The following is a 15,468-nucleotide window of genomic DNA, read 5'->3' as shown; positions in this document are numbered from 1 at the left end:
ACCATAAGTCACAGAGATCTTCCTGTTGGGGTATCATGGAGACTTTATCTAGATACCGTGTTTCATGACCTCTGCTTGAGTTGATATAGATTCACTCCCTTCTTGTCTATTCTTTATATTGCATTTAAAAAGCTAAATGTGTAGCACATAATGGTAATTGTTTATGGTGCCAGACATGAAAAATCAGTTTAAGTTGAATTTCACGCTCTGTGTTTAAGAAGGCACAATATAAATATAAGGCATATTTTAGAAAGATTTTCGGCAAAATAGTAAAGACCTTCAGAACTTAGGGATTAACCCTCAGTTTTCTGAAAAGCTTCCCAGGAGGACTCATTTTCAACACATTCTAGATAGTTGCTTTTAAAACATTTTTGAATTATGTTTAATTTTACATGTATACAAATGTCGAAAGCATGGTATAATCCTCAAACACCTGTTACCCAGTTTCAACATTATCTGTATATACACTTCCCACCAAATCCCCCTGTTGTGATTGCTTATTAAACCATGTCTCAGTCATTATTATATTTCATTCATAATTACTTCAGTATATTTCTCTCTAAAAGATAACTATTAAAAAACAGTCTTAATACAATTATCATATCTAAAATAACAAACAATAATTTCTTAATGTTCAGTTGGAGTTGTCTCATAAATGTCTCTTTGCAATTGGTTTGTTCAAATTAGGATCCAAGCCTGGTCAACACATTTTACTAGATTATCTCTTAAATCTCTTTAATCTATAATAATTTTTCCTTCTCTATTTTTTCTCATTGCCAATTTTTTATTGAAGAAGCAAGATAATTTGTCCTGTAAAATTTCCCATAGTCTAGATTTTGCTGATTACATCCCCTTGGTGGCATTTGACGAGTTTAAATCTATTCCCTTTATATCTTATAAACTGATAGACCTGGAAGTTTGACCAGATTTAGGTTTGAATTTGGGCAAAAATATTTCATAGTTATTTTTATGTATTTCCAATAGCTTATTTGTGTACTTCCATCACATTGGTGATGCCTTATACCTGGTTGCCCTTTTTGTGACATTAAGTTTGATCAGCTGGTTCTAGTATTGTCATGCTGGTTCCCTTTAGCCTTTAACTTAATACAGTGATTCTCAACCCTGACTACACAGTAGAACATCTCTGGAGCCCTTGCAAATTTCTGATGCCCAGGTTTCACCCCAAGTAATGATCTATGGTGTACCTGGGCTCAGTATTTTTTTTTAAGGGTCCTAGATGACTCTGTGGTAAAGACAAGCCTGAAAACCACTAACCTGATAATTTTAGCAGCCATTGGGGATCTTTGCCTAGAGTTAAAATATTGCAGTAGGGTTGTTAAATGATATTCTATCATGCCTTCTGCTTTAGCAGAAACTTTTTAATAAATTTTTTTGCTCATTAAGTCTTTCCTCTCTTTAATTTGTTTAGAAAAGGTAGGATAACTACTAGACTAATTTTCTGAATAATGTACTAAGTATTCAATATCCTATAAAGGTGCTGAATGAATTTTGTTTAAGTATTTGTATGAGTTCATAGATTTAAAAAATCATATTAGAAATGATTTAAATAATCATGGGAAAGTGGATGTGGCTCACTTGATAGAGCGTCCGCCTACATATAGGAGGTCCAGGGTTCATGTGGTGAGCTGGCCCATGCGCAGTGCTGATGCGTGGAAGGAGTGCCATGCCACAAAGGGGTGTCGCCTGCATAGGGGAGCCCCACACACAAGGAGTGTGCCCCGTACAGAGAGCTGCCCTGTATGAAAAAGTGCAGCCTGCCCAGGAATAGTGCCACACACACAGAGAGCTGACCCAGCAAGATGATGCAACAACAACAACTAAAAAAGAGACACAAATACCTGGTCGTGTTGACAAGAATACAAGCAGACACAGAAAAATACACAGCGAATGGACACACAGAGCAGACAACTGCGATGGGGGATGGGAATGGGAGAGAAATAAATACAATAAATAAGAATAAATAAATAAACCATCATGGTCATTATTGTAATTGTTATTTTGATGCTCAAATTGTCCAATCTTTAACCAATAGAAGGCCTTTCAAGTTAACTTCTGTGTCTTTTTGGCAACTTCAGTAGTGTTTGATTGCTTCTTTGCTTTCAAGTATAACAATATGGTCTAGTCACCTTATGCATTTGATAATCTAGTTGCTCTGTGGTTCTCTCATCTTGTGCAATTCCTGCTCTGAATCTGGAGCCAGTCATTTAATAGTTTATCTCTTCTGAATCCTATTTGATGATATTCTATTTAATGGCTATGCTTATGACTACAAAATGGAATGGCAGATATTGATTTATAGTAACAGTAATTTCAAGAGCTGGTAAATGGTCATTAGAAAAAAGCATAAAGTTTATGTAATGAAAATAATTTAAAACGTTTTTAATCATTAATCCTGCACGGAATGGTGCATAAATCCTTGATAACCAATTTATATATTTCTTCACAGTTAATGTCCATCAGTGTGCTGGCAGTTTCTGCTTGGATGAGGGACTACTTGAATAATGTTCTGACTTTAACTGCAGAAACAAGGTGGGTTTTTAATTACCTTCATCAGGTTTCCTCAGAGGCTGTTTTTTTTTAAGTAGCTTTGCTTTAAACTGTTTAGGTGGTAGTGCCATTCCATGATCATTTGGAAAGTTTCTTCCTGCTTGTGGTACCTTTCTTGCAGAAACTTGTTATTTTCTAGCATTCCTTTAAGGTGTACCACTGGTCCTAGAAGGCATCAATGGCAGCCTATTTATATGATTATTTCTGATTATTGTTAATACCAGGTGCCTACCATCTTGGCTGTGGTCAGTCAAGCCAAATGTGTCCATAAAGGTCAGCATATTCCTGCTACTTTTTCCTAAGATAGTCACCATCAACTGTTTTCTTACCTTTATATTCATGCGCTGATACTAGAAAGCCAAACTCCACAATACTATTTTCTTTATAAATTTCAAGGGTTGATCCATTAGCATTAATAGGGGCAAATTACTTAACTTTTCTGAGCCTTGATTTCTTTTTCTTTGAATGGGGTTTGTTAATATTTACCATTCTGAATTGTAGTAAGGATTAAGTGAGAGACATTTGTATGAAGTAATTAACACAATGGAGCTTAGTTAGCAGTTGAAACTGGTAATTTTTTTTTTCTTGTAATTATTATTACTCCTACTATTATGGTTCTTAAAGAATTTTCCACAGTGTTTAAGCAAAAGTCATCTTTCTCCCTTCTTCTTTCTTTTATTATAGACAGATATTCCTTTGCATAGCAGACTTCCACATTTTTGGGGAGAACCATTTGCTGGGGAGAAGGAAAGTAATGTATGTGGTATCCCATATCAGAGAAAAGTAATATTCCTCACAGCTGAGAAATCAAAAGGGTAACTTGTGCTTTACTCAGGCTAAGCTTTAGAGTTAATAATAGAAAAGGCCCCTATCTTATATTCTGAATGAGTTAGGGATAGGAATGTTTGCATAAAAAATTAAAAAAAAATTAAAACAAGAAAGCAACTTAAAAAAACCCAATAGCACAGTAATTTTGCAAAGAGCAAGACAGTTACTAGCTTTGAAGCATAAAGTTCTAAGGAATTATTAATAAAAATCACTATTTTGTCTTGTATTGTGTCTTGGATACATTTTGATTATATTTTATTTATAACATGATATTATTTTTCTTGTTTCAGGGTAGAGGAAGCTGTCATCTTGACTTACTTTCCTGTGGTTCATCCGGTCATGATTGCTGTTTGCTGTTTCCTTATCATTGTGGGGATGTTGGGATATTGTGGCACAGTGAAAAGAAATCTCTTGCTCCTTGCATGGGTATGGTGTTTATATCTTCCCTTTATTAAGGTTAAAAAAGCTAACTGGTAAATGCATTGTGTTTTAATCAGCCCACAAGATTATGTGGTTGGGAATCTGTGATAGTACTCTAATCTACAGTAACCATTCAGCTGCCCCTGAGAAGGGAAGTGTTCTTTCCCTGAGAGATGATTTCAGCACAAATATTTACTGGACTCAAACTATGCTATGGAAATGTAGGCATTGTTTGATTATTTCACTCTGAATGTGTTAACATTTCCATTTCTAAGTGTGAGTTCTTTCCTGTGTCGGGGGCTTTATGACCACTCATAAAGATCCCCGAGGACCAGAATGGAGAAGTCATGATGAAACTCTCCTTTCCTTTTCTCTCTTTTCTTTTCTATCCTTTCCTTTCCTTTTCCTTTCCTTTCCCTTTCCTTTCATATTCCTGGCACTGCCTTTCCACACTTTGGTGGACATAAGTGAGTCTTAACTTCTGTAATCTTAGTGTATGTATATGTTTTAATTCTGAAAGAGTTGGACTAGCTCACTTTTTAAATTCCCTTCTAATTTAAAAATTAAGAAATTATTTAATATTAAAAAGTTATGTTAATTAAAATAGAGTTTATATATAGATTTTCAGAAGCACATTGATTGTATAAACTGTTGCATGCTAGTGACCCCATGCCATGAGGCTACTAACATGCAGACACGTAAGACTCCTGAAAAATTAATCCACCAGGTAAATTCCTTTCTTTGAAGTAGTTCTCTGCTGTGTATCAATTTTATGTAGGGAATTTTAAAAAAGTATTTGTGGTATGCTGGTAAACTGGATCCCTGGGGAGGAAAAAGCCCTGATTTGTAGCATTTGAGGATTTCCGATGTGACGTCACTGACTGTGAAATTGGAAAGAGATGAGCACAAAACTGCTTTCGGCAGCCAGATTTCACATACCAATGCTTTCTGGCCCCTGCTGCAAGCCAATTAAAACAGAATCTTAGTTTGAGGCTGAGTTAAAGTTTTGAATTTAAAGGGAATAACCTGTGTTGATGTACTGCTTGGCTTCTTGGAGAATAACAGTTCAGGTCCGTGCTTGGAAATCAGAAAATGCGCTGAAAAATAATCCATGCAAACTACCTTATTCTCTTCATAAGAATGTACAGTGAAAAGGAGAATGATGGAATGGTTTGGAATCTTATTGTGCAATTTAAGATAATGAGGCAACAATTGAAATGTAAAGTTCATGTACTGTGTATGAAACTTCTGTAAACTGAGAGGATATGTATTTAAATTTTTTTTAAATCTCAGATTCCTTTTCTCAAAATTACAATCTTATGATGCCCCTCTTCACCACCAATTTAAGTGTGATTGCTATTCTCCCTCCTCCCAACTTGTAGCAATCTGGATGATCCTGGGCACCCTGAGAGTAGGGGCTGGGGGTGTATATTTCATGGAACCCTAAAGGCTTTTAGGAAGACATTTTGAGAACAATTTATGCATTCTTTTAGACTGCTTACATGTTAAGTTGACAAGTAAAGCAATTTGATCTGCTACTCGTGGCATGATGAATCATAGACTTGTGAATGAGAGTCCATAGTTTTTGATACCAAAAAGAGCCTTATGATGTAAAGGTGGCATGGACATCTGAGGTTCTAAAGGCCACAAGCTTGTTTGTTCATTAATTCTTCAAATACCTAGTGAACACAAATGTGCTACTATATTTTGCCTTCAGACTAGTGTGTGACAGGCAGACAATTCTCTAAGACATATAATTGGATTTGCATGGGGTGCTGTGAGACCAGAGAGGAGGAGCTCCAAGCTCAGTCCCGAGGGCTCAGCCCCTGCCTGAGGGAGGCTGATGAGCACAGATGGATACTACCTTTTCCTATCTCTTCCTTTGATTATCACATCTACTCGTTTTCACAAGATAGACATTTATGCAGTGCTGTCTGTGGGTCCACGCCTGCTACCTACATCTGGATTGCTTCCTCCTATTGATCACCTGTATCGGGGCATTTCCCATTCCAATTTGCCTGCCTCTTCTCTCATGTCAAGTTTGTAGACCCTACTATATCTACAACCAGCCACCTTCTCCATTGCTATAGAATGCCTGTGGTCTCAACTCCTGGTAATTTATCAGTCACAACCAACATATATCTGATCTGCTTCTCAGGCTATTTCTTCTCTGGCTCCCTCTCCATAGCTAATGCCACTTAAACAGTTGCCAAGACTTGTAAGTTCTGCTTCTACAATCTTGGGAACCGCTGCCCTCTTTTCTATTCTTGTTTGGAGTACCCAGGTTTAGCTCTCAGGCTGATGTCTTGCTCAAGCAGGTGTAGAGCTTCCTCTCTGATCTTTCTGCTTCTATTATTTCCCTCTAGTCCACAAAACCAATGCTGCTATGTTAATCTAATGCAACTATTATCACATTACTCTTCTGTAATTGACATTGAAATGAAGTATTTACAGACACCTCAACTTTGACTTTCTATCAAGCCATTCTTAGACAAGTACTTTTTCTGCTTTTTAAAAAATTTCTTCTTACCTATTTCATTATTCTCTGGTCAACGGTATTTATGATCCCTGAGCAAATTTTTTCCTGCCCTTTTCTTCTCTGCTTTTATTCTTCTTGCCCTTCACCTGGAACTTTATTCTTAATCCTTTTTTCCAGTACTACCAGCCCATTAAAATGTGTCTGAAATGTTACCTTCTGAATGATGATGCTGATGATAAAAATACTTAATATTGCTCAGGTACTTACTGTGTGCCACACACTGTTCTAAGAGTTTTACATTAATTAACCATTTTTATCCTCTCCAGAATTCTAATGAGGTAGGTTTTATTATTATTTCTGTAATACAGATAAGGAAATGAGGCATGGAGAGGTTAAGGACTTGCCCAAGTTTGCGTAGCTAGTAAACTGAGGTCCTAGAATTGACACCATGGCAGTCTAGGTCCAGGCAACATTACTGTCTTTTTCTAAGTGCCTACAGAGTGTTTTGCAGTGTACAAAAGAAGTATATAGGATCTTTCATTTAAACTGACTACAGTCCTCTGACTTGGATAATTATAAGTGAGGCTCTGAGAAGTTTAGTAATTTGTCAAAGTTCACTCAGCAGTATGTGTTAGAACTTGGATGCAGACCTCTGTGCTTCTTGCCAAGCACATGCTCTTTGGGTCTTTACCAATGTCTCTAACAGACTCTTTTCAACATTTGAAACCCAATGCCTTGCCCTTATTATAAATGTTCTTCTTTTATAATCAACCCAAGTTACTAGACTGTAAATAACTTTATCGTATCAATCTTTGACCTTGCCTATTGTTTTAATACATATTTATTCAATTGAATAAAGGAAAGGAAATTAAAGCAGTGAAAAGAAGGATGACAAGCACATCTAGCTGAGGTTCTTGAAAGGCATTGAAGAGAGTAAGATTTTAAAGGAAGAGTATGACTGTTAGATGGGGTTAGACTAATAAGGGAATCGATTGTTACGGGAGGAAGACTAATGCAAAATGTGGCATGCTGTTAGGTCTTCAGCAAATAGTTGCAAGGCAACTTGTATGTTTTTTTTTCCTTTGTGCCTTTTATCCTGATTTTTTTAAAATGAAGAAGTCCCTTATTTCTATTTTCAATATAAATATTTACACAAGAAGAATATAGTCAATCCAACTTGTTCATTTTCCTATACTTAGGCTTGTTTCACTTTCAAAACCTGTAAACCAGATTAGTGTGAGGAAACTTAATATTTATATATATATATATATCATTTTATATATATATATATAAAAGATATAATTTTATATATATATTGAAGATAGCCATATCTCTGAGAGCCACCATATCTCTTGACCAATTGCAAAAGAAGAACTTGAAACTGAGGAGTAGTACAGTTCAAGCAAAAGTCAAAATGCCATCATTAATCGTACTTGTCAAGAAAAAGCGAGAGAATCTGAAAACAGATCTTTCTGCCTACAATCTAAGAGGCTACCTGTTGGGAAACATTTCTGGTAAAACTTGGTCATGAATTTGACCCTTCTGTTGGATGATGGATGCAAGTCTTTAAAACACCCTAATTTAGGGTTCCCAAATAAAAAATGACCAATTAAATTCAAATTTCAGATAAATAACAAATAATGTTTTATGTAAGTATGTTCCATGCAACATTTAGGATATACTTATACTAAAACATTTGTTGTTTACCTGAAATTCAAATTTAATTGGGCATCCTGTATTTTTTATTTGCTAAATCTAGCAACCCTACCCCAATTAGATTGGTTCTTAGTAAAGGTGAAACTGTTACAGAAAAGAAACTTTAGTATATTTATTATGAAGAGATTAAGAAGAATTTATTTTTAATTGTATTGAGATACAAGCCAAAAATGACTAGGAAATGAAACTTGTATTTGCCATGATTTTTGAAGTAAATTTCAGTAGCAGAAATTTTTTCTCTCTTTAAGAGAGATATTGAAGCTAAATGGGGATTTCTTTAGCCTTAAATGGGTATTTCCAAAGGCGTTTAGCTGTAGACTAAATGAAATTCATTTGTTATTGTAGTTCTACCTTGTTCTTAAGACAGGCATTAGGAAACAGTGCCAGCTCCAGGGGAATGTAAACAGATTGAACAGACGTGTTTACACTGTGGACAACAGCTGAATGTCACCATCAGGAGATCATCATTTGTCAGACTGTGATGCTTATATATGCGCTACTGCCTGCAAACCACAAGTAGTCAAGCTGGACAGAAATTAAATTGAAAGCACCTGTCCATGTTTAAGACCAGTCTATTGTATTTAAAGAGGAAGATTTTTTTTTTCAATTTTACTGTTTCAGAGAATTTTCATGTTACTATCAATCATGTGTGCAAGCACTTTTAAAGCTTTCTTAAAATATGAAGTGATTGGACCAGATCAACAAATCATTCTTTAAATCAAGTGAATGTTTAAGGACCATGGAAAAATTTCCCCTTTTATTGTTTTGTTGTTTAAAATCATAATGCAAAGCCAGAATATATTTAAATGGTAATTTAACTTTGCACGGATTCTCTGTTTAAGGCCTACCCTTATGTAATTATAAATATTTAAACTTTATAGCTAGTCATAGGTTAAGTTAAAATCCCTCTAAGTTTAATATCTGTTATTTTCTGTTTATTTTTTGGTTTAGCCTAGCAACTTAATTTTAAAATCAAGATCCATTGTATCATTTGCCACATGTTCAGCATCTGTCTGGTGTTTTACTATTGTTTTCTCAGAAAATACTTGTAATAATGATATGTGGTTAAGCTTATTTTACAGACGAGGAAAAGTCGAATGCCCAGAGCTAGACAACTGATAGTTTTATCGTTAGGATTCAAATGTAGCTATGCATATTTCCCTATACCACATGCTATTATGATACATTTAAATAATTCCTGGTGTTATTTCCATAAGATCTAAATATGTTTCATTTACTACTCCAAGGCATTCAGTAGTCCTCTTTTAAAAGTATAAAATTTTAACATCCTTATTGTAAAAGAAAGCTTAAAAATTCTACCATCTTTCTAGCTCTCTCTTGAAAATGGTATTGGGCATTAGGCTGTCAAATAATTGAGCTGTTTTTCCTTCCTTTCTTCCTTCCCGCCTTTCTGTGCCCTTTTCTTTCCTTTATTTCTCCTTAAACATTTATCTAGTGCCCTGTCAGTGACAGATGTTTGAAATGCAAAGAAGAAAGGGGAGAATAAAAAGAAAATGACAAAGCAAAATAGAGTATTAAAGCAATAAATAAATTACTGTGGGAACATAGAATAAGGAGTGATCAGATACTTCCAGAAGCTTTGAAAGGAGGGTCTTCATTTGAACTGGATATTGAAAATGTGTGTTTTCAGATGAACAGAAGGGAAGGGGATTTAAAGCAGCATGGAGAGCGTATGCAGAGACATGGAGATGTGAGGAACAAGTTTAGGCAAAACTTAGAAGTTCAGTGTGGCTGCAGTGTTAGGTACCCCTAACAGGATGAAGTGGAACTAGGTGTGAAGTTCCTCTGGTACGAACCTGAGAGTCTGATGATATCCCCCAGGCTATCGAGAGGCAATGAATGTTTCAAATGTGGAGTGAAATGATAATTAACTTGTTGGGCTGCAAACTCTGGGAAGCTCAGTTAGTAATTACACTATCATGTTGAGAAGCCTGCTATGGAGTCTGAACTAAGACTAGGCTGGGATGGGGCGGGGAGGGGTGGCTGGAGAAAAGGGGCCGAATTCAGTAGACTTTGTTGATATAGAATTATGTATAAACTATTGTGTATGATTGTAATGTTTATATTACTTGGCATCAGGGACTGAAATACTATCCACAGGCATTTGTACATTTTTCATAAGTAGAATATTCCTTCAATACATACATTTTATTTTATTTTTTTAAATTTTATTTTAGGAAGTTCTTGGGATTGAACCTGGGACCTCGTGTAAGTGGGAAGCAGGCGCTAAACCACTGAGCTACAACTGCTGCCTTACACATTTTATTTTGACGTGTAAAATAGAGTTCTTCAAAGCTATATTTTTAAAACTTAGTTGCTAAATTCATTAAATCTCAAGCAGAGAAAACTAAGACAGGTCTTTCTTGATTCAGAGGCTCTATTTGCACATCTAGCTTTTGTATGCACTAGCAGTCACAGCAGAGTCCAGTGACCACTTCTGTTTCTTAGTGATATTGCTTTGACTGCCTCTAATTGTGCACCAAAGAATATGTAAACTTTCATTAAAGCTGTCTTTAAAAGTAAATGCTGTGTCACAGTTTTTGGCCTGGAACAATTGTGTGATATTCATGGTCTTAGGGCTGGGTCTTTGTGACTAGTATTTGGGATTCTCACTGGATTTTTTGCTTCAGGATTTGAAGTATGAATGGCTCAAGGTTTTGTAGTTCTGATCTTTGGATAATTAGGTATACTCTCTCATAGTAAATTCTGTTACATTTGTATTCTCAATATATACATCTGGGATAACGTTAGTTAAATATAAACTGTACAAATAGATCCATTGATTTGGTAAGCATCCCGAGTCTATGCAAAGTTCAAAGCCGCATGTTCTTATGGCAGCACATGCTAGAGAAATGTTTGCCTGTTTCAGGTATGAATGCTCATCACCAGTTTGGTGGGTGCTACCTTGAGATGAATTCGGCAATTATGTGGTGTTTTCATTCTTTCATCTGTTTTCATGTTGTCTACTTCCTTGGGTAAACACAAAGAAATATAGCACACATTCATTTAAAATTACATAGCTATCTAGGTGATTCAGGAAATGGTATCCCTAATGTATACAGAATTAAAGCAGAGAAAGAGAAATAGCACACTTAAAAGATGAGAGAATTAAGTCATTTATACCATTGAGGAAATTTGCTTTCAGAGAAACTTTTCAGAAAAATGATGTTTAATGTTTACTTTATGTAAAATGTCTACTGAAATTGGTAACTAAATAACAGATTGTGAATTAATAGGCTTTTTCATGAAATTTCTTAAATTAAAAAATTGCTTTTTCAGAATTGTGATCCACATACCTTTCCCCTCTTTCAGATAACAAGGTGATAACAAGGTCCTGGTTATATGCTTAAATTAAGAAGAATCTTCTCAGCTCAGATGGACAGAAAGTAATTTACATTTTATTTAAAATGTATAAATACTCCATTTCCATTTAGTAGTAAATTTGAGTTACTTTAAAACAAATGCTCTTTACTCCTGAATTTTCTTTGATTACTATTATTTTAGTTTTAAAACTTTAATATTTGGAAACTATGCGTATCCTCAGAATGTCTACAATCTAAAGATGATTTAGAAACCTTGTCCTTAAGGAGATATGAATTTTATTAGGTGATAAAATTGTTAATTGTTTCAGAATCACTTCTTTATGAAACAAGCATTTGGAATATTTTAAAATTTCAAGTTCTATACACAGTTTGCCTCACTAAATTGAATGCACAGACTGATAACTTTCAATGAGACAAGTTCACCAGACAATTAGAGGTTTGTTTTTTATAATCAAAATGTTTTAATTCTGAAATTTCTCTTTTTTGTTATTAAAGTACTTTAAAAGAACTCTAGTGAAAAATAGCCTTGTTCTATTGAAAACATTTAATAAAGGAAATTAGGACGCGTTGTTTGACCTGAGAGCTAATGGGGGGAGACAGAGGGCGGGTGGGTGGTGAATAGGGCCAAGGATAGAGCAATGGCAGATGTAAAGGCACTTGCGGGGGAATTGAAAGAATAGTAGTGAGCAATTGCAATAAAGACTGGGGAGTTTAGGGTATGTTTGGAGAAGGGCACGTGGATGTCATAGGGTGGATGTGTGTCAGACATGATGGGATCACGACTTGGCTGTGTGAGCTGGGGCCAGGGGACAGAGGGTCTTGAATGTAGTACTCTGCATTTAGAAGTTTTGTGAGTTTCACTATGTATGACATAATCTGATCTATCTTTTGCTACATAGCCCTGGTGACAGTGTCTGTTCTTGACTGCTTCTGGGCCTTTTGCTTATTTACCCTGGAAGAAAATAGCTACCGACTCTTGCCACTCCAGGCTAAGGGGGCTTCATGTTTAGAGAACTGTTTTTAATGAATGATTTTATACTAACAGTGTACACCTTTACTGATGAAACTTAAATGTTTAGATTTTCTTTCAGCTATACATTATTAATAAAATTCTGTTTAGATATTGTAAGTTCGGATTTGATAGCAAAAAATATACTCAACAGCTTCACTAGTAACAAAGAAACTCAGTGTCAAGCTTAGGTGTTATACTTAAGGAGACAAACCAGTTACAAGGTTCTAGTTAAAGGGGTAAAACAGTAATTCTTTGAAATACTGTAACAATTTTCCAGCTTCGGGGAAAAAATTTCCATAAATAAATGACTAGTATCAGAGGACTGTGGTAGAACTGCTTTATTTGTTTGAGAACAAAATTTTCAAGCATGTTAGAAGCAGTTACCTATAGATAATGGGTATGTTCCTTTTAAGTCGCCAAGATCTGTTAAGAAAAACCAGTCTTCAAGGATCTCTAATTTTCATTATTGTGTAGTTCATATACTTGCTGTTAGGAAAGGGGATTTTGTTAAAACTGTTCTTTTTAAAAAAGATTTATTATTTATTTATTTATTTGTTTGTTTGTTTGTTTATTTATTTATTTATTTATTTATTTATTTATTTATTTATTTATTTATTTCTCTCCCCTTCCCCCCCACCCCGGTTGTCTGTTCTCTGTGTCTATTTGCTGCGTCGTCTTTGTCTGCTTCTGTTGTCAGCAGCACAGGAATCTGGTTTCTTTTGTGTCATCTTGCTGTGTCAGCTCTGTGTGGGGGGGGCACCATTCCTAGGCAGGCTGCACTTTCTTTCATGCTGGGCAGCTCTCCTTACGGGGCACACTCCTTGTGCGTGGGGCTCCCCTACGTGGGGGACATCCCTTTGTGGCACGGTACTCCTTGCGCGCATCAGCACTGCGCATGGGCCAGCTCCACACGGGCCAAGGAGGCCCAGGGTTTGAACCACGGACCTCCCATGTGGTAGACGGACGCCCTAACCACTGGGCCAAGTCCACTGCCCCTAAAATTGTTCTTTAATTCACATTCTTTATTTCAACCTGGATTTTCTGAGTATTAGACTGAATCCCTGATGGTTTAGCAACTTCAGTGAGAATTTAATAATTTTAACATTTTTCGCACATGGTTTTCTTTCCCTGAATATTGAACATGCTTGTGAATCAGGTGGTAACACATTTTAGAAAGTGTAGTGTTCTTTTACTTTCCTAAATTTTTAGGGAAGCAAATAAAATTTTGGTTCTGGAAGAAAAAGTGTTTTTGCTTGATTAGATTTCCCAACTGACAACACAGGCACACATGCACATACCTATTGTAATAAATATTTCTATATGTGGATTTATAAAATTTAAAGAAAAACATTTTCCTTTAATACTTGTTTTAACAATTAGGGTTTGTGATTTTTCTGGAGAATATTAAAAAATAAGTTAAAATTCATATCTTGACTCAAACGAAAGGTAAAACAAAAGAATATGCTTTTGAGTAAGAAAGGACTTTCACAGATATCAGAGATATATAGGTTCAAAATTACTTTCAGATATATAGGTTGGGTTCTCTTTCTGCTTGATCAAGTACCACCTTTTTAAAATTTCAGTTTCTCAATCTCTTGTCTTATAAAAGGTATTATAAAGGTACCTGTGATAATGAACTCGTTCATGTCTTTTTTTTATTTGGGAGGGATATGACCACGTTTGGTTGGGTCCACTTGAGAGGCATGAGCTGCATCAGAATTGAGTCTGCTGTTGTCTGGGCAGTGTTGTTAAGCATTTTCTAAGGCTCCTTTCTACTCAAAGGTTCATGTCTGGGTTTGGTGGTGAGGACCCCCTTCTTACATTCTGAGGAATGACCCAACAATATACAGAGACTGCCTCTTCAGAGACTGGTAACACCCTCTAAATCTTTTAAGATAGGGTTGAACATGCAGACTTGAGCTGACCCAGCTTACAAAACAACAGAAGCTATGTACACAATGACCTCTCTAGCCTGTCTGGCTATTTTATTACTTTGGCCTTAATGTTTTACTTCTCACGATATAGATCATTTACACTGGGGACACGTAACCCTCAGTTAGTCCTTTGAATCCTGTAACAACACATTTCTCTGTCAAGTAGTTTAAATAGCACATGAAGTGAAAATTTACTAAGTTGAGCTTTACCAACATTGTTAATGGAAAAATTAGCTAAGCAATCACCAATGTAAATAAAATTGAAAAGGAGTTTTAAAAATAATGTATTCTTTAAATTATTAGAAATATTTGTGTATAACTTTGAACAAAGGACCATAGCTTAACGATATTTCCTTACCTTAGTTTGAATTTTTATATGTACACAAGAGGTAAGAGGTACAAGAGTTTATTTCTTCAAACACTGGTATATATTTCTAGCACTTTCCTAGATTAGAGTTTCATTCCAATTATGAGTTTTAAAAGAATGCGTAATTCTTATTGCCTTTTCTTTGATAAATTTATAGAGAGACATTGATCATTGGTGAATAATTGGCCTTTAGAAAATACCAACCCTGTGTCTGCTATTACATCCTTTTGAAAACAGAGTAAAACAGAAGCTGTGTGTGTATGTGTATGTGTGTGCGTGTGTGTGTTTTAAGTAGCAGGTACTCCTTTACTGTTAATATTTTACTTCTAGTGGATTCTTAACAGAACATTGGCTGTTCCATTATCTTGTACAAATATTTGGCACTGGAATTCCCTTATTTACTAACTATAAGTAATATAATATTTTTAAACCTCCAATCACTAAGAAAGGAAAAATAAACAACTGACATAGAGATACTTAGCACTGAAAGCTTGCAGAGTTTAGTATTTGACAGGATAGAGACTGGAGTTTATCATTCATCATTTAGTGGACATAGGCCTTTAATCAAACCTTTTGTTTATTAAAAGTGTTGTTTATGTACCATGTAGATAGAAGTCCACAGACACCCTATTTTTAAAATAATAAAATGTCCAGTAAAACATATTATATTTTGAAAAAGTTTTTATATTGGAGAAAGTGAATCTCAGGTTGCACAAATTTTCCAAGATGATCAAATCTGACTTTTCTGTTTTCAAATCATCTTGGGCATTTCCTACAAAAGAGAACTGATTTTTCAGTTT

At 35.3% G+C, this 15,468-nt stretch overlaps 1 protein-coding gene across 8 annotated transcripts in view; it reads left to right on the top strand.

The window, feature by feature from the left end:
- TSPAN12 (tetraspanin 12) overlaps nt 1-15,468 on the top strand; it is a 75,343-nt gene that overhangs the window by 24,026 nt on the left and 35,849 nt on the right. For all 8 annotated transcript variants that reach the window (XM_004458463.5, XM_004458461.5, XM_071215249.1 and 5 more), the window contains 2 exons: nt 2,468-2,550; nt 3,687-3,822. In XM_004458463.5, the coding sequence (XP_004458520.1) occupies nt 2,468-2,550; nt 3,687-3,822 (219 nt within the window). The remainder of the gene's footprint in view (nt 1-2,467; nt 2,551-3,686; nt 3,823-15,468) is intronic.

Source organism: Dasypus novemcinctus, chromosome 5 (assembly GCF_030445035.2).
Source record: "Dasypus novemcinctus isolate mDasNov1 chromosome 5, mDasNov1.1.hap2, whole genome shotgun sequence".
NCBI lineage: Eukaryota > Metazoa > Chordata > Mammalia > Cingulata > Dasypodidae > Dasypus > Dasypus novemcinctus.
The sequence above is the reverse complement of the archived record's forward strand: the minus strand, read 5'-3'. Positions and strand labels throughout refer to the sequence as shown.